At 40.7% G+C, this 25,965-nt stretch overlaps 1 protein-coding gene across 1 annotated transcript in view; it reads left to right on the forward strand.

Annotated features, from left to right (window-relative positions):
• LOC139468942 (EF-hand calcium-binding domain-containing protein 6-like) overlaps positions 1 to 25,965 on the forward strand; it is a 30,184-nt gene that overhangs the window by 1,772 nt on the left and 2,447 nt on the right. Inside the window, exons 2-12 of the mRNA XM_071251082.1 lie at positions 14,743 to 14,843; positions 15,576 to 15,673; positions 16,036 to 16,287; positions 16,953 to 17,090; positions 18,198 to 18,328; positions 19,458 to 19,615; positions 20,471 to 20,667; positions 21,671 to 21,778; positions 23,480 to 23,656; positions 24,399 to 24,668; positions 25,306 to 25,549. Coding sequence (XP_071107183.1) covers positions 14,743 to 14,843; positions 15,576 to 15,673; positions 16,036 to 16,287; positions 16,953 to 17,090; positions 18,198 to 18,328; positions 19,458 to 19,615; positions 20,471 to 20,667; positions 21,671 to 21,778; positions 23,480 to 23,656; positions 24,399 to 24,668; positions 25,306 to 25,549 — 1,874 coding nt within the window. The remainder of the gene's footprint in view (positions 1 to 14,742; positions 14,844 to 15,575; positions 15,674 to 16,035; positions 16,288 to 16,952; positions 17,091 to 18,197; positions 18,329 to 19,457; positions 19,616 to 20,470; positions 20,668 to 21,670; positions 21,779 to 23,479; positions 23,657 to 24,398; positions 24,669 to 25,305; positions 25,550 to 25,965) is intronic.

Below are 25,965 nucleotides of genomic sequence, written 5' to 3' on the forward strand. Positions count from 1 at the left end.
TATTCATAAACTTATGCTCACAGTTGGAATCGTGAAATGGCCACTGCAGAGCAAGAAGGGAAGATCAGTGTTCATTGACACGATTAGAAATCATTCATGGATATTATTAGTATTAGTTGACAAAGTATTCATGGCCAATGCTTAATATTAAAAGACTACATTAGACTGGTTACTTTTATAGACATGCAATAGTATTCACGAACAAGAAGGATATCATTACTACTATCTGGTTATGTATGCACTTTACATCTAAGAGGGGCGGTCTGGTAGCCTAGTGGTCAAAGCGTTCGCTCGTCACACTGAAGACCAAGGTTCGATTCCCGACATGGGTACAATGTTTGAAGCCCATTTCTGGTGTCCCCCGCCGTGATATTGCTGGAATATTGCTAAAAGCGGCGTAAAACCATACTCATCTCTCTCACTTTACATCTAATCCTTTTTTTTCAAACAATTCTTTATCAATTACAATTTGATAAAACATGTTTCTCATGTCGATAAAATTATTTCAGAATCATTTAATTAACGTTTTGAGGCCTCGGTGTCTCACGCTCCTCTGGCACTATTCGTCGTTACGTCAAGATCGTGGTTGATTATGCAGCTGCACAGCCTGCCCTACATACCTTATCCCTTGACATTAACAAATCACTTTACTTAAAACAATACGACTCGCTGCGCCCCAGACAAAGCACTCTGTATAAATCATCAATGATAGATTGTCCAGATCGATATCGACCCCTGTGAATAAAGCCTAGAACTGATCACATATTGCCGGGTAATCGAAAACCAAGTGACAGGCGGGTGCTCACAGAGCGTTCAGCGACAGAGACTGTTAGGAACCGGAGGAGAGTGCAATAACCTTCCCCCACATGAGGGCCCAATATACATGGAACCTTGATTTCCCTGAACACTGAACGCAAGTGTCGGCTTTAACGCCGGCTTGAGAAATAATCAAGACATATCTGAGGAACAACATGAAAGCTCAGGGACTTAGATTATGTATGCCACCCGTAGAAGAAGAAGAAGCTCACAGCTGCACAAAGGCCGAAATGTGATGGTTATGTTTGATTGTTTGTTGTTTAACGCCGCACTCAGCTACGTTCCAGCTATATGACGGCGGTCTGTAAATAATCGAGTCTAAACAAGATAATCCAGTGATTGATATGATGAATATCGATCTATGCAATTTGGATACGATGACATGCATCAACCATGTCAGCGAGCCTGACCACCCGATCCCGTTATAGGCCTCTTACGACAAGCATAGTCGCCTTTTACGACAAATATGGATTGCTGGAGACCTATTCTAATCCGGATCTTCATGGGTGGATGGTTATGTTCATAATATTCATACATACATGTCATTGTACGACAGTTTATATATGCACATATGTAGATTCATTTGCCGATACACACTTAACCGACTAGAACGGGGATTGAGATGTCACGATGTGGGACCTGGCTGTTTGTGTGCCACCCGACTCCGTCCGCATGGATCGTGGCCTACTGATTTGTATGGTCATAGTTTAATGGTTTAACTCGCCGATAATGTACCTGACTGCAGCATATAGGAACACTCCCTCCCACACCTACCCACACTTGTGACAATTCGCTCTAAGTGACATCCATCCATTCTTCTAAGATTTGCTGGACAGTCAGTATATTCATGTCCGCAATAATTATTTAACTGTTTGAATGGCATTCTAACTGTTTGACTATTTGATAATTTTATCATTGAGAATTATTTATTGATAAATAGAATCTGTGTTAAACTTTCTGTGATATGGTTAGTTCGGTACCTTTTAAATTGTGTGTGGTTGTTATACGTCTTTGTTATCAGCCCTCGTTATCGAAAAGTAAACTCTGACGAGTTAATAGGCATGAAATAACTGGAGTGCTAGCTAGCACAGACTAAACAAAGGTAATTTAAATGTAAACACGTTAAACGACGTGAAGATGTATAAAGCAGCCGCCAGATTTAATTAATTTGATAACTCTGTGAAATTTGTTCAACATTCCAAATTATTGGCTTAACTGATCCCTATTTTAAAAGCTATCATCACTTTCATGTTTGTAATGACACACACAGACGCAATACGATCTACCATTGAAAACACAGCGACCCCCACGAAGTGGAGACGTGTTGTGATATGCCCGCGTTCCACGCTACATTTAACTTTTGGGATATGGCAGGGTTGTCTTCTTTCTCCTATCGGATTAACGACTGTTGTTAATTTAGCTCATGTGGATGAGATGTGGAATGCCACAGTGTAACCATGAATAGAGTTAAAGTGTCATTTGATACATAACAATATATAGGTAATACACATACATAAATTATCTATCTGTTTAAAATAAATAATATCTAATAATGCTACATAGTTTTATCATGTTTATTTAACGATGCATCTGCCATCTTAGGGCAATTCTGGTTTATGATTTTTAACCTAAACTTCTCAGACCAGTTATTGACTGAAAATATCAACACACGCAAACACTATTCAAGTAATAAACGACTCCGTGCTCTTCAGTCTGACACGCTCATACTCTATACATATCTCCTAAATCTGCCGACACATCGACCAGCCAAGCAATATTTGTGTATAAATATCGGCTTGAGATCTCCTGTCTGTAAGTTTTATTATGTTGTCGCTCTTGATAACACTGATTTGGTCATTTCCCCTTTCATCTAACTAATAAGGGCTTCTGATATGTTTTTCGGATAAGTAGGCATTGCACGGGGACATGCTACTGCAAAGTCAACTGCGTACAATAGTGTGAAGATAACCAGATATTGGCTATCATTCTGGTACAAGTAAATAAAGGCTTCGTTTGCCTGTATGTTGACAATTTAAGCAATAGAAGACATACATGACATATGTGTCGTGTGTGTATTCATTATATGGAAGGTAATTATTCCTTGACACCCTATATTAATATATCAAAGGAAGGAGACCATACAAAATTATCTCATTTTCAAGTCAATCACAACCAGAAAATAACAAGGAACGAATGAGATTGGATCACTTTAACATGGTTGTTACCTAAGTCCCGACTATGAAGACTATGAAGCCTCGATAAGGGCTTAGTAAAAGTTTCAATGGTTGATATGTGGGGGGAAATTCCGATATTGACGCATCAGTGACAAAAATGATGTCGGATGCAAATAATTATTTTGCCTGTACCATATATATTATTCAAACCAAAACTAGCATCGTTTTTGTTTTAACTATGGTTGCTAATTCATTACTTCTGTGATAAACAAACTTAAACTAAACATGACAACTCATCTTCACATGTATACAGGTTTAATGTTTGCTGTAATTCGTTACTGCTTTATGATGCAAGTGAGATCGTCTACACGGGTCAGCTTCCAACGTTGGGACATAACAATCATAATAAATAAACTCCCGGGCAACAGGACGTATACACCTATGTTTGATGGTGGCTAAAGAAAGTATACACCCATGTTTGATGGTGGTTAAAGAAAGTATACACCGATGCTTGATGGTGGCTAAAGAAAGTATACACCCATGTTTGATGGTGGTTAAAGAAAGTATACACCGATGTTTGATGGTGGCTAAAGAAAGTATACACCTATGTTTGATGGTGGCTAAAGAAAGTATCCACCTATGTTTGATGGTGGCTAAAGAAAGTATCCACCTATGTTTGATGGTGGCTAAAGAAAGTATACACCTATGTTTGATGGTGGCTAAAGAAAGTATCCACCCATGTTTGATGGTGGCTAAAGAAAGTATACACCTATGTTTGATGGTGGCTGAAGAAAGTACCCACCTATGTTTGATGGTGGCTAAAGAAAGTATACACCTATGTTTGATGGTGGCTAAAGAAAGTATACACCGATGTTTGATGGTGGCTAAAGAAAGTATACACCCATGTTTGATGGTGGTTAAAGAAAGTATACACCGATGTTTGATGGTGGCTAAAGAAAGTATACACCGATGTTTGATGGTGGCTAAAGAAAGTATACACCGATGTTTGATGGTGGTTAAAGAAAGTATACACCGATGTTTGATGGAGGTTAAAGAAAGTATACACCGATGTTTGATGGTGGCTAAAGAAAGTATACACCGATGTTTGATGGTGGCTGAAGAAAGTATACACCGATGTTTGATGGTGGCTAAAGAAAGTATCCACCTATGTTTGATGGTGGCTAAAGAAAGTATACACCTATGTTTGATGGTGGCTAAAGAAAGTATACACCTATGTTTGATGGTGGTTAAAGAAAGTATCCACCTATGTTTGATGGTGGTTAAAGAAAGTATACACCTATGTTTGATGGTGGCTAAAGAAAGTATACACCCATGTTTGATGGTGGTTAAAGAAAGTATACAACCATGTTTGATGGTGGCTTAAGAAAGTATACACCTATGTTTGCTGGTGTCTTAAAAAAGTATACACCCATGTTTGATGGTGGCTAAAGAAAGTATACACCCATGTTTGATGGTGGTTAAAGAAAGTATACACCCATGTTTGATGGTGGCTTAAGAAAGTATACACCCATGTTTGATGGTGGCTGAAGAAAGTATCCACCCATGTTTGATGGTGGCTAAAGAAAGTATCCACCTATGTTTGATGGTGGCTAAAGAAAGTATAAACCGATGTTTGATGGTGGCTAAAGAAAGTATCCACCCATGTTTGATGGTGGCTAAAGTAAGTATCCACCTATGTTTGATGGTGGCTAAAGAAAGTATACACCCATGTTTGATGGTGGCTTAAGAAAGTATACACCCATGTTTGATGGTGGCTGAAGAAAGTATCCACCCATGTTTGATGGTGGCTAAAGAAAGTATCCACCTATGTTTGATGGTGGCTAAAGAAAGTATAAACCGATGTTTGATGGTGGCTAAAGAAAGTATCCACCTATGTTTGATGGTGGCTAAAGTAAGTATCCACCTATGTTTGATGGTGGCTAAAGAAAGTATACACCCATGTTTGATGGTGGTTAAAGAAAGTATACACCGATGTTTGATGGTGGCTGAAGAAAGTATACACCTATGTTTGATGGTGGCTTAAAAAAGTATACACCTATGTTTGATGGTGGCTAAAGAAAGTGTACACCCATTTTTGATGGTGGCTGAAGAAAGTATACACCGTTGTTTGATCGTGGCTTAAGAAAGTATACAGACATGCCACAACAATAATACCGTCCACGCACCTAAACCCATGTCAGCTGTTTTGCCAAATTGATTGGAGTATTTGTAGAAGTCATCTGATTTTTATCTTGACATGTCGTTTGCTTTGTCAGGGCCCCCGATAAACATACGGTTGTCCACACAGAGCTAGTTATCGGATAGGCAAATATTTACCATAGGACTTAACTACAGCCTTTTTCAACACGGATCTTGGGTTGTTTGCTTTTCTATTCTTTCAGTTAGAACATGTATTCAAGGTATATCTGAGGGTAGATGAATTCGAAAAAGGCGAAGGTAGATACCCAAATATATCCATTATATATATTCTGATATGGATTTAAAGCATGTGCATAATAGCATCACTTCCTCTATCTCGAGGACTTGGGTCATCTCGAAGTCAATCCGGGGCTCAGACAACGCCTGCATATATCAGCATCACTTCGTCTTTTCGAGGACTTCGGCCATCTCGATGGTATAAACTGAATGTTAAAAGCGTATCATTATAGAATATAATAGCTAAAATAGATAGAATTATCATTAAACCGCCCGCATGTTATCAAAAATGAGCGGGCCTCTTTAACTTGACAATGCCCTCCTATTGCTTGACGACAGGCCATTATCACGCCCGTTGTTAGGTCACGTCGCATCCAATAGTGATGTCATCTGTTTTGTTCTATGACGTTTCCATATTTTTAAAGTTGGTCAGTGACAGTTGTGTTGATTGCAGTATATGTTTCAAAACCTATATTGAATCTGTTTTATTTGATAACAAAATCTATCCATTCTAGCAATAATAACGGTAACACTATTTTTCAGGGCATTATCATTTGCAGAAGCCCTCGGTTTTTTCAACTGCCCTCTTTCGTCGGGCAGTTAATGAAATACCTCGGGCTTCTGCAAATGATAATGCCCTGTAAAATAGCGTTACCCTTATATCGCCTTCAGGTAAATGTTTCTTTAAGAAACACCCTTTTAGCTATAATTACTTTTGTTTATGGTTAATTAACCTGAATTTATTTAATTGACGAAAAGGAGATTAATTTGAAACACCAATTTTCTATATCTCCGTACATAGAATAATTATTTACCAAAGTCGAATTATTACCAAACAATTAAACATTTCATTCGACCTATAAAAATCGACAAACGAAGTTAGGTTATAAATGTTTTGCAAATTCAACCAAACATTACACTGTGGTATAACCATCAACTGGAATAAAATTCCTGTGGTATTATTCTCAGTGTGTAGCACAAAGGTTTTGCTTCTATATCTTGTAATAGCCGCCATTTACACCCACAAACAAGGGGTGTCGCTAAGCTGCTTACAGTACTCCCTTGACACGCAAGGGCAATACATTGTAACTTACTCGCCAACAGCGGTGGCGAGAATATGCACTCTTCTTGGACACAGATCTTCGATTCTCCAGTGACTGTTACTGACCTTTGTCCTTACTTATATAGACTGTCACACAGAGGTATCCTGACGTATACACGTTACAGTCAATGGTGGTTGGTTGTTCTGATATATGTTACAATCAATGGTTGCTGGTTGTTCTGATATATTTTTACAGTCAATGGGGGCTGGTTGTTCTGACATATGTTACAGTCAATGGAGGTTGTATGTCCTGATATATGTTAGTCAGTGGAGGTTGGTTGTTCTGATATATGTAACAGTCAGTGGAGGTTGGTTGTTCTAATATATGTTACAGTCAGTGGAGGCTGGTTGTTCTGATATATGTGACAGTCAGTGGAGGCTGGTTGTTCCAATATATGTTACAGTCAATGGAGGTTGGTTGTTCTGATATATGTTACAGTCAGTGGAGGCTGGTTGTTCTGATATAAATGTTACAGTCAGTGGTGGTTGAGTGTTCTGATATATGTTACAGTCAGTGGAGGTTGGTTGTCCTGTTAGAAGGTTGCCAGAGTGATGCGAACATTGTTCTCGTTGTGTTTTGTATGTTGTAGAAATTAAATTATTTGTCCTGTTTGTATATATCCGAAACGCGGAGCCTCAAAAGCGTATTATCGCTTTGCCTCTTATCCAAAATATTCTGACAAATATATCATATCAATGTATGGAACCTTCAATTTGATGTTTACGGGTTGTCATTGATCTTGTAGCATGGTTAGGTATCACACAGTTTATTTGACACTGTCAATCATACTTGAATATAGATTAACTAGCACTAATATTAATGTATTCAAAAGTGTATGTTGATATGTCTGTATCGTCATATGAAATATAGACATAAGTTCTACCAATATGTATTTGTAATTAACATCGATTTACACATAAAACCAGCATCGACCTTCAAGATACGCTATAGAAATAGCTTCCCTATAACAAAACAAACATCGATTTATATTTTTTCAAACAAGAATATGTTTACGATTTCCCTGTGGACGTGAGGGTCAATAAGACAAGGCGCGGTGTAAACAGCTGCATTTTCTCACCCGCAGAGAGAGAGCCAGTCAACTCACTTGAGTTAACCACCCATGCTAGAGTGCTGTCAACTACGTTACGGACGGTATCGCCAATATCACCATCGCTGATTTCCTTACTTTGATTGGCGTGTTGCGGCTATATGTAATGTGTTGGATCTTTAATCGTTTTGTTTAGTTTTTGGCGGATGGCATGATAAAGGCGAAAAATCAAATATGAATTTTCATTTCTTATTTTTGTATATTCTGAAATACCGCGGAGTATGTCATACTTAATATTAGATGAAATCTTGCATATTTTGGGAAGGGTACAAATTATCAAATGAACTGATAACTGATTTCAAGCTGAATGCTTCTTTCATTCCTTTGAGGAAGATATTCGTTAGTGACAGTTTCGGGTATTTGTAGTAAGATGAGAATGTTTTGGCTTCAATAAAACATTCATTTGTGTGATATCCACTCACTAGTAGTAGTTTCTTTAAAACTTTTGTGACAAGAGCAGTGGGGCGGTCGGGTAGCCTAGTGGTTAAAGAGTTAGTTCGTCACGCTGAAGATCCGGGTTTGATTCCCGACATGGGTACAATGTGTGAAGCCCATGTCTGGTGTACCCCGCCGTGATATTGCTGGGATATTGCGGCGTAAAAGCGGCGTAAAACTATACTCACCCGCTCACAATAGCAGTGTCGATTTGAAAAGAACATGCTTCGTATCTGGTATGATATTTTTTATCAAAGGTCGTTAGTCAGAAGTTAAAAAGTCATTGGTGACTAAGGATCAAAGTGTTTTTGTATTATCATTGAATTAATTTGCTCTTCAGAACGCTTGAAAGAAACTCTTTAACTAATGGACCTTAATCTTAAACGGACCTTACAATGAATGTAACACTTTTATGATACTAGTATATAATTATCAGCTCATGTCCTTAAATACTCGCTTGAAACAAATCGGTGATTTATTGTGAGACTGTTGACCATAAAAATAACGTCACTGGTATTGCTCTTACGTTAACCATTGAACCCTCAGTCGTCAAGCGAAGTGACGAGAAGTTCCCGGTGTAACGAACTGGAGCTTATATAAATCAGGTAACCCTTCCCTGACGCATAGAGACACAGAACGGTGGCAATAATAAGTCAATAACGGCGTCTCCTATATCTGGACCTAACCTAATGGAATACAGTTTGAGAGACTTGGTTCTCGGGCAACCACAAAGCCCACCATTATCCGAACCCAGTAGAGCTCACACAAGCACACTCGGAGGACATCGGATTTACCTATCGGAAGAGTACCCTCAAAGGATTAAGGCCTCGTCAACATGGCGTAACAAAATAGAATTCCATGCTCCGTTTTTAACACTGGGGATTACAAGAGGGCTGGCAAGATGATCAATTTTTACGACTGCATTATACACCGGTTTCATGACATTGCGTGAACAACAGTGTTGTTAAGTTAGATAACCTGGTTGGTTGGTAAAGGGTTCCGATATGAAGTGTAAAGTAATATTGAGTGCTCACACTGTTACTCAATTAAGATTTGACATCAATCATTTTGGATCAATTATTCGAGTGTCTGTTTCAATTACACGGCGGCAGAAATATTTGATCTTCTATTACTTTGCTATCGTCAATGATATTTTCAAATGAATACCAGTTGATTCAACGTGGAGAAATAATTGACTGAGGGTTTAGTAGAACCATATTGCAGGATCACGGCATTCTGAACCACAAAAACATATTTGGTTTTATGATTCCAGGCTGCAAATATACGATCGATTATTTTCTACCCACTTGTACGTCATAACAGGGGATGTTGGGTAGCCTAGTGGTTAAAGCGTTCGCTCGTCACGGCGAAGACCCGGGTTCGATTCCCGACATGGGTACAATGTGTGAAACCCATTTCTGGTGTTTCTCTCTGTGATATTGCTGGAATATGGCCAAAAGTGGCGTAAAACAATACTCACTCATAATATCAATGGTCATCTTAAGCAATACAACAGATATATAGCTAGTACAGTAGTTCGTTATATCCGATTTTACATGGGCAGTACTTGGAGTGTACAAAATGCACCGTTATAGTCGATTATTCGTCTTATTTGACTTCTGTTTATCCGGAGTTGATTATCTTCAAGGATATTGTTATATTCGACATATTCGGTTAAAGTGAATGAGTCAATATGGTTGTATGTATGTTTTAGCACATTCCATATATTACGACGGGGGACACCAGACATGTACCCACATTGGAAATTGAACCAGGGTTTTCAGGAGTGACGGGTGAACTATTTAACTGCTGGGCCATCACACCGCCCTTGCAATAACCCCGACACGGGAGACGTATAGCGCCAAATCTGAATAAAACACAATACCTTAATTGCTATCGTTTAATATACTCTCGTTGATTGTAAGCTGTAAACAGTTTGAAGCGTATGGATTTAGTTGAAGTGGCACATTCAAGGTAATTGCACTTATATAGTAACGACGTACATGCACGTCATGATACTGACTCCGAGCCGTGAGGATTCCGGTTTAGAATAGGTCTTCAGCAACCCATGCTTGCCGTAAAAGGTGACTATGCTTGTCGTAAAAGGCGACTAACGGGATCGGGTGGTCAGGCTCGCCGACTTGGTTGATGCATGTCATCGATCCCAATGGAGTGCGGCGTAAAACAACGAACCAACCAACCAACCGATCAGCCCGTGTTTCATCCCCGTAATGACGGAAGGCAGGCAGGGTATCATCGTGGTACTATCTTTAACGTCTGTTGGTATGATGCAGCCGGGGACCCAACCACAGACCTTCAACATTCCTGGAAGACGCTTTATCCACTAGACCACGGAGGCGTGCCTAGACCATGGCGTCCAGTATACGTTAAGGAGAAGAATACCAATTTTATGTCTGTTTCAAAATAGAGAATTACATAAAACCAGGCACGTGTCTCCACATAAACGGGAAACAAATGATTAAACTTGGATTCCTCGTCGAAATTAAATTCCTCTTCAAATCATGAATTCAAAATTACGTTTTTCCGAGAAATGTAGATGGCACTATACTATCAGATTTGAAAAGAATAAAGGTCACTGTCTTGTATTGGTTTGACCTAAACCTTTAGGGCCCACCACTAGAACGTTCTATAGCCCTGAACTGAACAAATCGTGTCACGACTACCTGCCAATCAAATGCCATGTCATCATGATGATGAATAACGTAGTGACTGTCAGTGTATACATAAATCTTACATAGATCTCGTGATTAGCCAGTTACACCACTAGGGCCACACTAGATGTCGTGATAAGCCAGTTACACCACTAGGACCACACTAGATGTCGTGATCAGCCAGTTACACCACTAGGGCCACACTAGATGGCGTGATCAGCCAGTTACACCACTAGGGCCACACTAGATGTCGTGATCAGCCAGTAACACCACTAGGACCACACTAGATGTCGTGATAAGCCAGTTACGCCACTAGGGCCACACTAGATGTCGTGATCAGCCAGTTACACCACTAGGGCCACACTAGATGTCTTGATCAGCCAGTTACACCACTAGGACCACACTAGATGTCGTGATCAGCCAGTTACACCACTAGGGCCACACTAGATGTCGTGATCAGCCAGTTACACCACTAGGACCACACTAGATGTCGTGATCATCCAGTTACACCACTAGGACCACACTAGATGTCGTGATCATCCAGTTACACCAATAGGGCCACACTAGATGTCGTGATCAGCCAGTTACACCACTAGGGCCACACTAGATGTCGTGATCAGCCAGTTACACCATTAGGGACACACTAGATGTCGTGATCAGCCAGTTACACCACTAGGACCACACTAGATGTCGTGATCAGCCAGTTACACCACTAGGACCACACTAGATGTCGTGATAAGCCAGTTACACCACTAGGGCCACACTAGATGTCGTGATCAGCCAGTTACACCACTAGGACCACACTAGATGTCGTGATCAGCCAGTAACACCACTAGGACAACACTAGATGTCGTGATCAGCCAGTTACACCACTAGGGCCACACTTTATGTCGTACTTCCGCCAGCTAGTGATCATCTGTAGTATACTAGACAAGCGTTACACTACATGTCGTAGTTCAACCAGCCAACGACCATATGTAATATACTACACAAAGGTCACGCTAGATGTCGTACTCCTATGAACCAATGACAGACTGTAATGTACGACACGAGGACCACACTAGAGATGTCCGTCACATCTCCACCCCATCTGTAGCAGCAGGATTATGTAGATCTGTAGACGGGGAGAAGTCAAGTACTCTTGTCACGGGCGCCCTCGTTACTGGGTGACTACAGGGAGGGTGAAGCGTAATACGCTGTGTATCTCCCGCTGTTGACTTCCTGCTGCTATACGGTCCTGTAGCATTGCACCAGTCTGTACTATATGCGGTATATATGTGACATAGGGATATAATATTGTTTATGATGCCTCCTGATACTTGGTGCAGCATTGCTTTATTCCCTTTGTTAAATCTACTCATGTACATGAGAAAGACGTTAAGCCTTTACGGGCCTGGCTTTATCCGTCCCTTCCGCATTCAAACACAGAGTGAGACGGTAGTGCTAGTACTTATCTTATATCCTGTTAATCTGACTGAAGACGTCACTGGAATATACAAAAATGTATTTTCCTCTTTTGTTTGCTTTTTTTATAACCGCTACAAGTCCCAACCAAAAACCCAACCAATTCATACTACTTTCGTGTCTACTATCCAAATAATACGGAGAAGTCCACTTGCACGAAACGATCTCAGCACTACGATTACCGGAAGTCTCTGTTAGAGGATCGATCAGAACGACCATCTTAGCGCTACGATCGCTTTGTTCAAGTGTACCCAGACCCTTATTACAGGTTTAAATTGACCACGAGACCAACAGATAATCCAGCTAGCTGATTGAAAGATTAAAACGTGTTTTTTTTATACCAACACATGAATAGTACATAGAGATCACGAGAACGGACGTCATACAAATTGAATACTATTCTAGAGAGTCCTTCACAGTGGTGTGTACCGAGCACTTGATTGCTTCAGTAGCGTGTAGCGCCATATCATGGCTGAATCATTTGTTTACAGTTGCTAAGGAACTGGAAATCAGCTGACGATTAGGAGATTAAAGTCCTTGTCATACGTGCTGACCCTTGTCATGAAGAGCTGCTGGGCTGCTATGTGCCGCTGCCTAATCCGTTAGTACAAGCACATGATGACCTAGATGTGATGCGATAATCAGGGAAGAGGACAAATTATACTCGTTTTGTTGTGAGATAGGCGTCCTCTGAAGCCCTCACATCCTGTGCCGCACAATATGGTCCAGTTTAATAACACATCCAGTTTCCTACGGATTATCAGTCTTGATATAAAAAGCATTAACTCTTGTTAACTCAAATCCGTTTACCATGCAATAAAAGTGTGCATTATTGTTTAACAAAGTCGGTTCGTGGTCCCTTGACAACCAGTCAACTGTCATCGTTTTCTAATTATAAACAAAGCTGGATATAGCTCAGAGTATGTTCTAAATACCGTCAGTTGCCTGTAGATAACCTAGAATTCATTAGTACTCCATTGGAAAGAATTCCCTATGATCCCATGTGTTGTAAGATCCGGGATCGGGTGGTCAGGATCGGTGACTTGCTTCATTGCTTCTTCGATGAAAGAAGGACAATTATCAGAAACATATTAAAAATAATGTTAAGTATTATTCATAAATCTAAATTTGCTAAGGTCGCAATTAATATGTCAACATCTTTCAAGTGTACACGTATCACGATGTTATTGCAATTAAAAGCGATTGTAAATTTTGAAATAGATTAAGGATTTAATGTAATTTCTATAAATAAGTCAACACGTTTGACCCCTAAATGTTCCTCTGGTCATCCTCCACATGTCAACTGACCCTTGATCCTAATGGTATATTTGAGAATTATCATCAACCCATTAGCAACTGATAATATAAGCTCATAACACCTCTAAAACGTGACTGTGTTACGTGATTAATATGATAGTTGTGTGTATCTCTACACATTTAATGCCAGAACTCTCTGAGTAATGCCCTATGTGTTCAAGTCATGCTGTTTGTTATACAGGTTTATGAATAATAACTCCCAAGTCTCACTTCTAATCTGAAGTGCTTAGGCAATCATCTCACGTGGCCTCCCGGACAGAGGCGCCATCGATCTTACACAGTTATACTGGATTAGCCGCCTCAGCTGGTGTGGCATTCCTGGTGAGAAAGGCCGCTGCTGTCTCATATAGGAATGTTAGTCAACTACCCTGAACGCTGTTATGAGATAAACTTGATGTGATGAATGGTAATCTGCAACGCACAACAAGCCATCGATTGTCAGCCAAATTAACATTGTGTAATAAGATTTGCAATGAATACAACACAAAAACTGACCATTATATAAATCAATAATACGTTGTTGGAAGCGGGGGCGTTGGGGTAGCCTAGTGGTAAAAGCGTTCGCTCTTCACGACGGGTTTGATTCCCCACGTGGGTACAATGTGTGAATCCCATTTCTGGTGTCCCCCGCCGTGATGTTGATGGAATGTTGCTAAAAGCGGCGTCAAAACAGTACTTACACACTGACGGTTTGAAGCGGATGTTTTCCATTATTTGTATATGCATGTGTAGAGATGTTAATGACATTTCTTCATTGACTTTCCATATGGTAGTCGAGACTACCATCACAGATAGGTCTCTATTCAGATTCAGATTTGTTTTGTAAAATTTTGTAAAGACCGTCTCGCCCTCCGTTGATAGTGACTAGAACTCAAATCGTGCAGTGAATGAAGTGTAATGCTTGTTACCAGTATCTCTGTATGTCGGCTTAATGTTTGTGGAAAGTCCAAAAGTGACCAAGGTCGTGGAAGTCTAGTACAAATATCCCTGTGCACGCGTGTGGTGATGAGATTAACCAAGGCATATAACCAGGATGGATCTTGGATTTAAACCAACGACCAGGCTATCCTGGCATCCAAGGAGTCACGGTGACCACTGGACCATCGGGTTCCCTACATCGACCTCATGGATCAAACCATCCCAAATACACATCATTATGTAACAATTTAAAATGTTACACATGGTACACGTGATGCACTGGTTTCTTTGTTCCTCAGGAAGCAGAGCTAGCGTCGCTGACCGAGCTGAAGTTCCCCCAAGCCGTGCCTCCACTAGACTGTCTCGACCAGGCACACAGGCCAGGCTAGAAATAGATGAGGTAGGAGAAACGTCAAGATGATAGAAACTTACATGACATACTGTCTAAATGATATAATAGGTTTATTGAAAACACAAAATATGTATCGACATTACAAGGGACATCTGAAGTATATTCGATGGTGATGCATTTGATTCGGGTATAAGTGTTTTGGACTTTACATTTGCAGTGTTTCGGTGACTGTTTCCTGCCTTGTAACGTTTTGATAACGTTTGTAATGTTTTGGTCAAATTTAATTTTCAAGTGTATACTTTCTTTTACCCAGCACTTTACATAGAGATTTGTGTTGTGTTAGTCAATGGCTGACAGACGGCTTTTAGGGACTATGTTAAATTCCTGTCTGGTCAGAAGAGTGAAACTGTGAAGATGTCTATATTAAAAGAAAGAGTGAGTTTATATCCAAACAAAGTGGACGTTCAATGACTTCAATCAAACCTGCTGGGACAGCCAATTAATCCAGACTTGATCCTACTTTCGTTATAGGAAATATACATTTGGTTGTGATAACGACTGGTTCGCAAATCGCACGTAAGACCGTTCAAGCGACGAGGAGCTACATGTACATTCGCTTATAAGCTCCATACTTGTCCTAGTATTAAGACAGATTTGAGCAAATCTAGATCCTTAGGTCCACTAACTATCACAAAGCCATTAACACTACAACCCCTTGCCGGCGGGCTACAAGCCAGAACACCATCAAGCTAAAGATAACACATATTGTTATGTCTCCAGCTGGAGTCTTTGCTAAAGGAAAAGCTGAAAACCAACTACTATGAGGTCAGGAAGAGGTTCAAGGACAACGACCCCGAGGGCAAGGGCAACGTGTCAAGGTCAGGATCCAGTTCATATGTATAAATAATTTCCACACACACAATGATTTGAATATTTTTTATTTCATATAAAATGCACCTAGTCGACATTATAGTAGCATGTTTGGCATTTAGACAGACTTAAAGAAGATATTCGTTGATGTCATTCTGTGTGTGTAAAATGGACATTGGTTGATGGGTGCAGAGCTAGAGCTCCTTAACGTAGATACATGTCAAGATTCTATCTCCATCCATAACACCATGGATATATCCTTGTGGAGATAAATTTGGTCCGCAAACCTCTAAGGGCATTCAAGTACATTTGATTTCGAGCAGTTGAAGAAGTACACTTTCAAAATGTAATTTATTTTGCTACTTTTCAGAGAGGCTTTCTGTCGTATACTAATGCTGGTTCTCAACCGCCCAGTCAGCCAGTCTCAGTTCAACAGACTGAGTGAGAGGGTAGGCCTCAAGAACAAGAGCGTCGTCTCCTTCACGGAGTTCTTCAGCCACTTCAGAGAGGTGCCTGGGGAATCGGACTATCCTCAGTGGATGGATCCCGTCAACAGGACAGACAGAGTCACCATGAGTGCTGCATCTGTCCACATGCATCTCAAGGAGAAGGCCAAGCAAAGGTACGGCCCTAGTAAAGAGGCGACAAAACCCTTTCCATATTCAAAAGAAATCTCAGCCAGAGCCGATTGTATGATTTAGACTATATCATGAGCATGTGTTTATTAATCACTATCAAATGGTGATGCAGCTAGATGTTCGCGAAAAGGTGAGATACCCTGCCCCACAGTGGCACCCGTCACAAACACATGCAAAGGCAAATAAATTGTTCATCTGAAGAAAAACCTGAAATAGACAATTTTTTGCATTGCATCGGGCATTGCTTTGGTCGCTGATCCCCCACAACAGACTTTAGTTTAAATTTAGGTAAATAAAAACAATCTGTTGTGCCCAGAGAACTTACCACCGATATCTAGTTCAGCTGTGATTACCTGTCCAATGTATCTTGCAATTTTTTGTTCCGCGACGATTGTTGAACTGATAACTTTACGAGAAGATCTACTGAAATAGATTCACATGTGTCAAGGCAACGAGTGTGTATAGCATTAGGATGCTGTCACCGGTTTCTTATATATAAAATATATAATAATTGTTGTTTTAAAATTAGATTCGTAGATGAGTGTTGTGATAGCCTATAATAAACACGTCTAGCCCCCTTGGTGATGACATGTCCTACTTGAAGACTATGGCCTGCCAGCTGATGTCATAACCCTTGTTTACGTCCTAGATTCCTGGACGTTGCCGACATGTTCCCCCAGATGAACCCTGGCGGGTCTGGCCGCATCCTGAAGCCCGAGTTCAAGCAGCTGCTTAACAAGATGCTCTTCTTCATGGAGGATGACGAGTTTGATAAACTCTGGAACAGGTAATCGATCTCGCTGATTTTTTTAAAACTCTGCTTTACAGCGATGTGCGATGACGTCACTTATTGGTATGAGGTAAAATGCCCTATAAAAATCAAACACATTTGTCACATTTACTGGATGATTTACCAAGGTACGGGCGTTGTACCTCACAAGTTAAGAGTTAACTCACAATAAATCTAAAACAATCCACATGCTTGCCAAAGGGATTACTTGGGATTAACCCTATCTCCTAGTCATTTGTCCGTCGCATTTCAAAAGCCTGAATGAGAGTGTAGCAGTAGATCATTCAGCACTATTACAGCTGTATCAAAGCGACATGTTACATTTCGAGTCTAAACCTACCATGAGTATGAGCAACGGTTCATGGTGAAAGATGACACACGACCAATCAGGTCACAGATAGATAGATATTCTTTATTTCTTCCAATTGAATGAAGATTACAATATGCAGATATATTTACACATGTTCGTAAACATACAAGTGTTTTAGCAGGTATCGCCATTTCCTTTTAAAGCGGATTACATTAATTATAACTTCTGCCCAAACATAATACATTCTATTGGACAACCACCAAATAAAAACGCAAGAATAACATCATCATCTTTTTCCCAGATCTTAACAAAAACATTTACATCCGGGATATCACATATAGTGTGTTAAAAAGTAAATATAAACACGTGCTTAACAATATCTGATCCTCATTGAGCTAACTTCTGATCATCATTAGATACTGGGGATTGGAGTAATCACCGAGGTCATTGTCACATCAGTGTTTCAGTGTTGTGAGTAGGATTAACGCTGGTTTAAACAGATGTCTGTTATACAAGGCGGGTTAAGTGTATTTTTAGTAGACGCTTTCCATGTTAGTGAAACTCACAGGTACTGCCCGATCAAGGTTCTTAATGGAGATCTTCATACACTACGTGTAACCGCGCGATTTATACTGGATGCAAATCTTATTTCACATGTTGTATAATCTGCATCTGCTAAGGAGCAGAGCATAGGGTTACAGTTCACAGTACCCTTAGGTATTCAGGGACGAATTTGAGATGCCGTGGGTATTGTTAAAGGGAGGCAATTTACCACTTGTGGTTTCTGACCCCAGGTATGATTCTGAGGGCACGGGTGTGGTCCAGGGCGCCAAGTTCCTCAAGTCCCTGGGTATAGAGTGGAGGAACACTTCCTCGGAGGGGGTGAGGAAATCCCTGTCGCCGGTCAACGAGGAAGGAGGTGATTGTTTATCTTCATGGAGAATATTTATTATAGAGCGAAAATATTTTTTGTGAAAAATGCTTACACTATATTTTGACTAAAGATTTATGTGATATCGTTATAGATAAATGCACAGTATTAAAAATGAAAAATGACGCTAGATGTTTACATTTTCAGTTCGGCGTGAGGATTTTATCACAATTAAATGTAAACGAAAACTTTCGATTTTTGACTTTTAGTTTAGTATCAAAAACATCGTTCACCTTCACACAAACAAAAAGCTTTGTGTAATAAATAACTTAAGTCGCTTATGGGTGGCGGGAAATGCCAAAGATGGCATGTTCCAGTGAGCCAGGTCTGGTCAACCGCCGATGACTGCAACTTCCAAGTGTTATTTCGAGAGTTTTCACTATCTTTGAACGTAAATATACAATGCTACCTGCTAGCTGATCATAGACATCTGCTGTTACCATGGTTACTGTAATAGGCAATGCCATTGCTTGATGACCAGTTTATTGTCTTCAAATGATAAGATTAGACAAGCGGTTTATCCGGTGTTTGGTTTAAAAGCATCCCCATCATGCACAATGCAACTCTATCAGCCGTGCCTGTACGTGCATGTTGTTCATAAAGTGGCGGCGGCCTTCCCATGGTATATCAGTTGGTATTAATGAACGTACACATGGCTTTAGTATTCGCTTCTTTTTCCCGTGAGATACCAAATGATGTAATTCTTTGCTTGAACCGGATTTATGTCTAATCCGGACTGCTCTCTAAACCAGACAAATCCTGGTCCCACGCAGGTGCGGTTTAGACAGATTTCACTGTATCAGTATACACTACACTTCAACAATAATTTCCCTACCCAAATCGGAATCCAGTCGCATTACGATCGCGATCTGTTCCTTATAAGACTGTGTTCTGGTCGCGAACGGATCGCAATCATAAGTCGCGAATTGATCACGATCGAGGGTTCGTTAGTTTTAATGCAGGTAGCATCTAGCCAATGCAAAATGACAATTCCATGACCTCTCTCAAGTACTATTTTCGATTGGCTCTCCTCTTTTCAAAAGGAAATCCGTAAGCCAACAATATTTGTTGAGTCATGTAAACAGTCCTTACATTGAAGCTTCACTTGTCCACCCTGTCCCAGATGGCGCCCCCGTCTCTGAGCGCCGCACCCCCCGGCGCAAGGAGCAGGAGAGGAAGCAGCAGCTGAACATAGAGCGCTGGCTCAAGGACAAGTTCAGGGAGGGTTTCTTCCAGATGAAGGAGTCTTTCGAGGAGCTGGACACCAACAGCACCGGCGTGGTGAGACATTAGACCTGTAGACACCGAGCTATAGTTCACCATCTCCTGACTTTGGTGGCCATATTTCACATTGAGGTGTTGTTTGTTTGTTTGTTGTTTAACGCCGCACTCAGCAATATTCCAGCTATATGACGGCGGTCGGTAAATAATCGAGTCTGGACCAGACAATCCATTGATTGACATCATGAGCATCGATCCACGCCATATGGATACGGTGACATGCATCAACCAAGTGAGCCTGACCATCCGATCCCGTTAGTCGCCTTTCACGACAAGCATAGTTGCCTTTTACGATAAGCATAGTCGCCTTTTACGGCAAGCATGAATTGCTGAAGACCAATTCTAACCTGGGTCTTCACGGGTCTCATATTGAGGTGAAATGGAAGAAGAAGATTTCAAAGAGCGTCTTGCGACTCTTGTCCAAAAGTTGTTTGACCTGGTTACACCATTATGCGTATGCTGATGATTTATCCGAAATCGAACAATGGAGATTTCTTAATATAGAAAGGGTTTTGTCGCTTTTATTATCTCAACATCGTTTATTATAAAATGATTTTCTGATCAAGCATAAGCCACGGTCGCACAACCATTTTGATCATATTTAGGTTCATAAGTGCCGACCTTGTCTTAAATGACCCAAGCAATGAAGGTGTCAATAACCCTGGCCATGATCGGCGACAAAATCCAGACGGGGAGCTGATTCAATGCTCAGCTGGATGCTGGTACAATAATATACCAAAATAGTAATTGCTATCATTTATATTCCATTAGTTGATGACATATTGACATATGGTAAGTGAAAATGTTTCGATATATTCAGAAAACACTGACTGTTAATGGTATCCATGTTGCCAGGTGTCGTTCGACAACTTCCTAGATGTCCTGAAGCAGTTCGGGCTGAGTCTCGAGAAGCCCCTGCTGGGGTCCTTCCTAGCTCGGTGCAGCGTCCAGGTTGTAGGAAGCGGTGTGCCCTACAGGGAGTTCCTCCACCGGTTCCAGGACCGGAGCGAGAACGGCATGACCCACAACATACTCACCGACAAGAAACACAAGTGAGTCTGCACCCTTGTCAATCCGGACACCGTTGATCTGGAACCTCCCCGAGGTGAAATGGGGTTTTACGTCACGTTAAATACTATTTTACTTACATAGCGACGTACATTTTTCGAAAATTGAAATGAAGATTTATTTTAACTTAATACCAGCTGGACTGTTCAGATTGAGGAGATGATGTAACAGTAAGTATTGAAGCCTGATGTTACCAGTAGTGATATAACAGCATCCATATACTGTCTCACCACAGCGTACGAGTAGCTACAAATACACATCAATTAATGTTTCATTTTTATTTTATTTACTTTTGTTTTATTCACACATTCGAGTCATTCCTCTGTATTCTATGTTGTAAAATGTTGTAATTTTAAAGGCTGAATATAATGCTGCTTGTCTATGACTATTCCTGTTACTTTCACAATATCAAGAACACTTTTTCTTAAGGAAGAGAATATATGGAGGTCAACCTCTTTATTATGAGGAACACAACGTTTCGGAGTAAGCATATAGAAGTTGACATCCATATATTCTGTTCCTTATGTGTATCACTTCTAAATGCCTTTTAAAGACCCTTTTTCTTAGTCTGTACAATTTGGCAGTTCCTATGATCAGTTCAGGAACTATATCACGTCTCTTTCTATTTTCTTAAGGGAAATAAATTCATTCATGCTGTTCATAGCCTTTAGGTTAAAAACCTGGGTCGGCCGTCCTGAAGGGATGATTAAAGTCTTTATCGGCAGTATTCCTGGTTTGAATGTGTTCGAATTATAATCAAACGGAAAATATGCATTTTTATTATTTTGAATCACTCAGAATAAATCTGACAAGAAGACACGCGAAAAAACGACACCCTAACTAATTATACAGTCTTGATATTATATGAATTTTGTTAAAACTTCAAATTCGAGATAGATCCAAAGGTTTTCTGTGTGTGGCAGTATACCAGTAGTAGTACGCTGTGTATCCGGGCATCTACACACTGTACACACTGTCGTGTTCCAGGTACAACCACCCCGGCAGTGTGGACGGTGTCTCCACCGTCAGCGCCATCGAGGCCCAGCTCATGAACATGTTCCAGAGGGACTTCCTGGCGCTCCTCGGCACGTTCAAGTAGGTACCGGTCACATCTGAAGTTACGGCATGACATATAAACTAGAGTAATGTGAAAGAACCGGTGATCCTTAACTTCTTTAGAGTAGTATATGTCGTAATTAAGACTCATGTTTTTCTCAGAAGGCAAACGAAGTGTCGTTCAATTGTTGTGAAATAGCCAATTCCCTTCCACCCTTTTTTCCACCTGAACTAGAAAAAAACCCGCCTCATCTGTTTTCATATTTAGATATTAGATCTATGCATAGAGATTGAGAGTGACTATCGACAAGACTATATGACAAGAAGGATGACTTCAACTGCCTAATAGTCAACTCTCCCATTATGTTGAGCAATATTCCAGCAGCTGCAGTCTTTCAAGTACAATCGAGCATGCTCTTTCTACGAAGATTTCAAACAGCGTCATAGGACACTTGTTCAGAGTGTTTGTGATAGGTGTTACCGGTGAGGCGGGATAAGCTCAGCATTCGCGAACACACGGTATCGGGTCACATCTATGCCAGTACTGGAGGTGGTGTTGATGTGTCGTTAATCTATGTTAGTACTGGCGGTTATGATGGTGTGTCGTTAATCTATGTCAGTACTGGAGGTGGTGTTGATGTGTCGTTTATCTATGTCAGCACTGGAAGTGGTGTTGATGTGTCGTTAATCGATGTCAGTACTGGAGGTGGTGTTGATGTGTCGTTAATCTATGTCAGTACTGGAGGAGGTGTTGATGTGTCGTTTATCTATGTCAGTACTGGAGGTGGTGTTGATGTGTCGTTTATCTATGTCAGTACTGGAGGTGATGTTGATGTGTTGTAGATCTACGTCAGTAGTGAAGGTTATGATTATGTGTTGTACATCTACGCCAGTAGTGAAGGTTATGATGGTGTGTTGTAGATCTACGTCAGTAGTGAAGGTTATGATGGTGTGTTGTAGGTCTACATCAGTAGTGACGGTTATGATGCTGTGTTGTAGATCTACGTCAGTAGTGACGGTTATGATGATGTGTTGTAGGTCTACGTCAGTAGTGAAGGTTATGATGATGTGTTGTACATCTACGCCAGTAGTGACGGTTATGATGATGTGTTGTAGGTCTACGTCAGTAGTGAAGGTTATGATGATGTGTTGTACATCTACGCCAGTAGTGAAGGTTATGATGGTGTGTTGTAGATCTACGTCAGTAGTGAAGGTTATGATGGTGTGTTGTAGGTCTACATCAGTAGTGACGGTTATGATGCTGTGTTGTAGATCTACGTCAGTAGTGAAGGTTATGATGATGTGTTGTACATCTACGTCAGTAGTGAAGGTTATGATGGTGTGTTGTAGATCTACGTCAGTAGTGAAGGTTATGATGGTGTGTTGTAGATCTACGTCAGTAGTGAAGGTTATGATGGTGTGTTGTAGATCTACGTCAGTAGTGACGGTTATGATGATGTGTTGTAGGTCTACGTCAGTAGTGAAGGTTATGATGATGTGTTGTACATCTACGCCAGTAGTGAAGGTTATGATGGTTTGTTGTAGATCTACGTCAGTATTGAAGGTTATGATGGTGTGTTGTAGGTCTACATCAGTAGTGACGGTTATGATGGTGTGTTGTAGATCTACGTCAGTAGTGAAGGTTATGATGATGTGTTGTAGATCTACGTCAGTAGTGAAGGTTATGATGGTGTGTTGTAGATCTACGTCAGTAGTGAAGGTTATGATGGTGTGTTGTAGGTCCATTGACAAGATCGGACAGGACATCATCAGCCAGGAGGAATTCCGTGCCGCCATAGAAAGCCGGTTTAGTCTGGAGCTGACCGACACCCAGTTCGAGGCTTTCACAGACAGAGTACCAATGGACGAAGAAGGAAACGTCAGATATGCAGAGTTCATGCAGCTCTTTGACACAAAGTAAGTATCATATGTTCCCATGTTTGTTCAGGTGAATGTTTGACTTGCCTTTGCGTGTATTTGTGACGTTTGCCCCAAGTGGGAGAAATACATTCACTTTTACACGAACATCTGTTATCATCACTAATTAATAGCGATTAAGAAACACATGTTTATGATATAGTCGGAATCATACAACGGATTTATAATGTCTTATGCTAATGGAAATGGTTTTGTCGCTTGTAATTAAAAAAAAGACTAAACGTTCTGTAGATCATCTCATGAACTCCATCTCATTGAAATACCATTTGATGAAATAACCTCATTTATATATCATTTGATGGAAATGACCTCATTGAAATCTAATTGAAATTATGGACATAAACTCATTTATATCTCATTCGATAGTGCCTCATTAAAAACATTCTTGATTACGTGAATAGCTGTTCAGACTGCCATTGTATCATTGGTATCGCACCTGATGGACATCGTCTAATTAATGTATTTTATTTGTTGGATATTTTCTCAGTGACATCTCATTAAATGGAAACTGTACCGCGGCTTACTAGACAACACAAATTTGCAAACTTCAAATAAATAAAATTAATTTTTAATAGTTTTACACACACACACACACGCATATATATATATATATATATATATATATATATATATATATATATATATATATATATATATATATATATATATATATATGACGTCAGTATGTTTTCTTTCTCATTTATGTTTTAAATTTACACAGGGGTAAGGCCCAAAGCCTCTTCCAGGGCAAGCGGAAGACAGTCGATACCCTGACCATCCCTCAGCCCGAGCAGTCCCAGTCTCCCCGCCAACCGCTCCACGAGGACGAGTTCGAGGACAACTTCGTCAGGAGGACACCCCAGGAAATTTTCAAGGTCATCAAGGACTTGCTGCACCGCAGGTACCAGGATGTGGAGGCCGCCTTCTATGACCTGGACGAGACCAACACCAGACGCTTGACCACAGAGATGATGCACCAGCTTCTAAAGAGGTAATTGTATCTGACAGTGCTTGGTGTTGAGAGTTGGCTGATGTGAACGTATTTATGAGGGTTAAAGGAGTGGAATAAAAAGAAAACCAAGTGGAGTCTGCGGAGAAGCGTTTTGGTGGTTCATGTGAAGGTTGAGATGACGTAGGGTGGAAGATAGAAAAGGTGGATTGTGGAGGCGTAGAATCTGGAGTTTGGAGGAGCGTGGGTGAATGGACAGGTTATGCCAGTAAATTCAATAATGTTCTAGGCAGATTTTTTAACATCTAATACAACAAAACTATATCCAAGGATTCTACGGGAATGGTTGAGCATTTCTTTCAGGAATATCACCGCCGGGGACACCAAGAACCCAGATTCACACAGTTAAACGACTGTGAGAAACAAACTCGTGTCTTCAATGTGATGAAGCAACTGATTAACGCCCTCCTCTCTCGCCACCCTGAATATGTTAAACTATTTTGAACTACGTGTTGCACCTGTTACATGTATCTCATCAACGCCACCGACTTACTGGGACAATACCACTGATGTGTTTAAAGCGTTTGGTACACTTGGTATAAAGTGGAGCGTATTTTACTGCTGTTTCCCTTTATGCAATTGCCTCACGTAATCCCAGACACTAGTGTTATTTTCCCAGATTCGACATTCAGCCGGAGGTATCCCGACGTGAAATCCGCGACCTCTGGAAGACCTTCATCACCAACACAGACCGGACTCTCGACTACCTGCAGTTTGTCCGCCATTTCGGCTTCTCCTTGAGGTCCGCCACCTACCCTAACGCCAAACTGAACCCCCCACGGCGGGGGGATGCTGACTACATGCTGAGGTCCAGGAAACTCAACTGTGCATCTGACATGCTGCAAGACAGTCTTCGCTCTAAGGTGAGTTTCAACTAAAGAAGTAAACAGGCTATCGTGTCACGTGATTTGTTAGGTCCAGACAAGCTTTCACCATATTGTCTGGTCCAGACTCGATCGTGTACAGGCCGAGTGTCGTTTGGCAGCAGTACTGCCGCGTTAGCCAACACACACTTCTTTTATGCAGACGTTGTGGGTGACAGGTGCTATGGGTAGACATGCTCATGGGGGCTTGTAAGCCTAAACTAGCAGCAAGATTTGTATGGTCACTAACGGGTCATAGAACTTAAAAAAAGGATGACCCCGTTGGTGACCATATATATCTTGCTGATAATTTTTGCGTGTGTTCAGATGAATGTTTGACTTGCCTTTGCATGTATTTTTAACGTTTGCCCCCGGTGGAAAAAATACATTCAATTTACCTCAATTTTTCAATTTTT

The sequence above is a fragment of the Haliotis cracherodii genome, unplaced genomic scaffold (genome assembly GCF_022045235.1).
Source record: "Haliotis cracherodii isolate W230 unplaced genomic scaffold, xgHalCrac1.p SCAF_2, whole genome shotgun sequence".
NCBI classification, from domain to species: Eukaryota; Metazoa; Mollusca; class Gastropoda; order Lepetellida; family Haliotidae; genus Haliotis; species Haliotis cracherodii.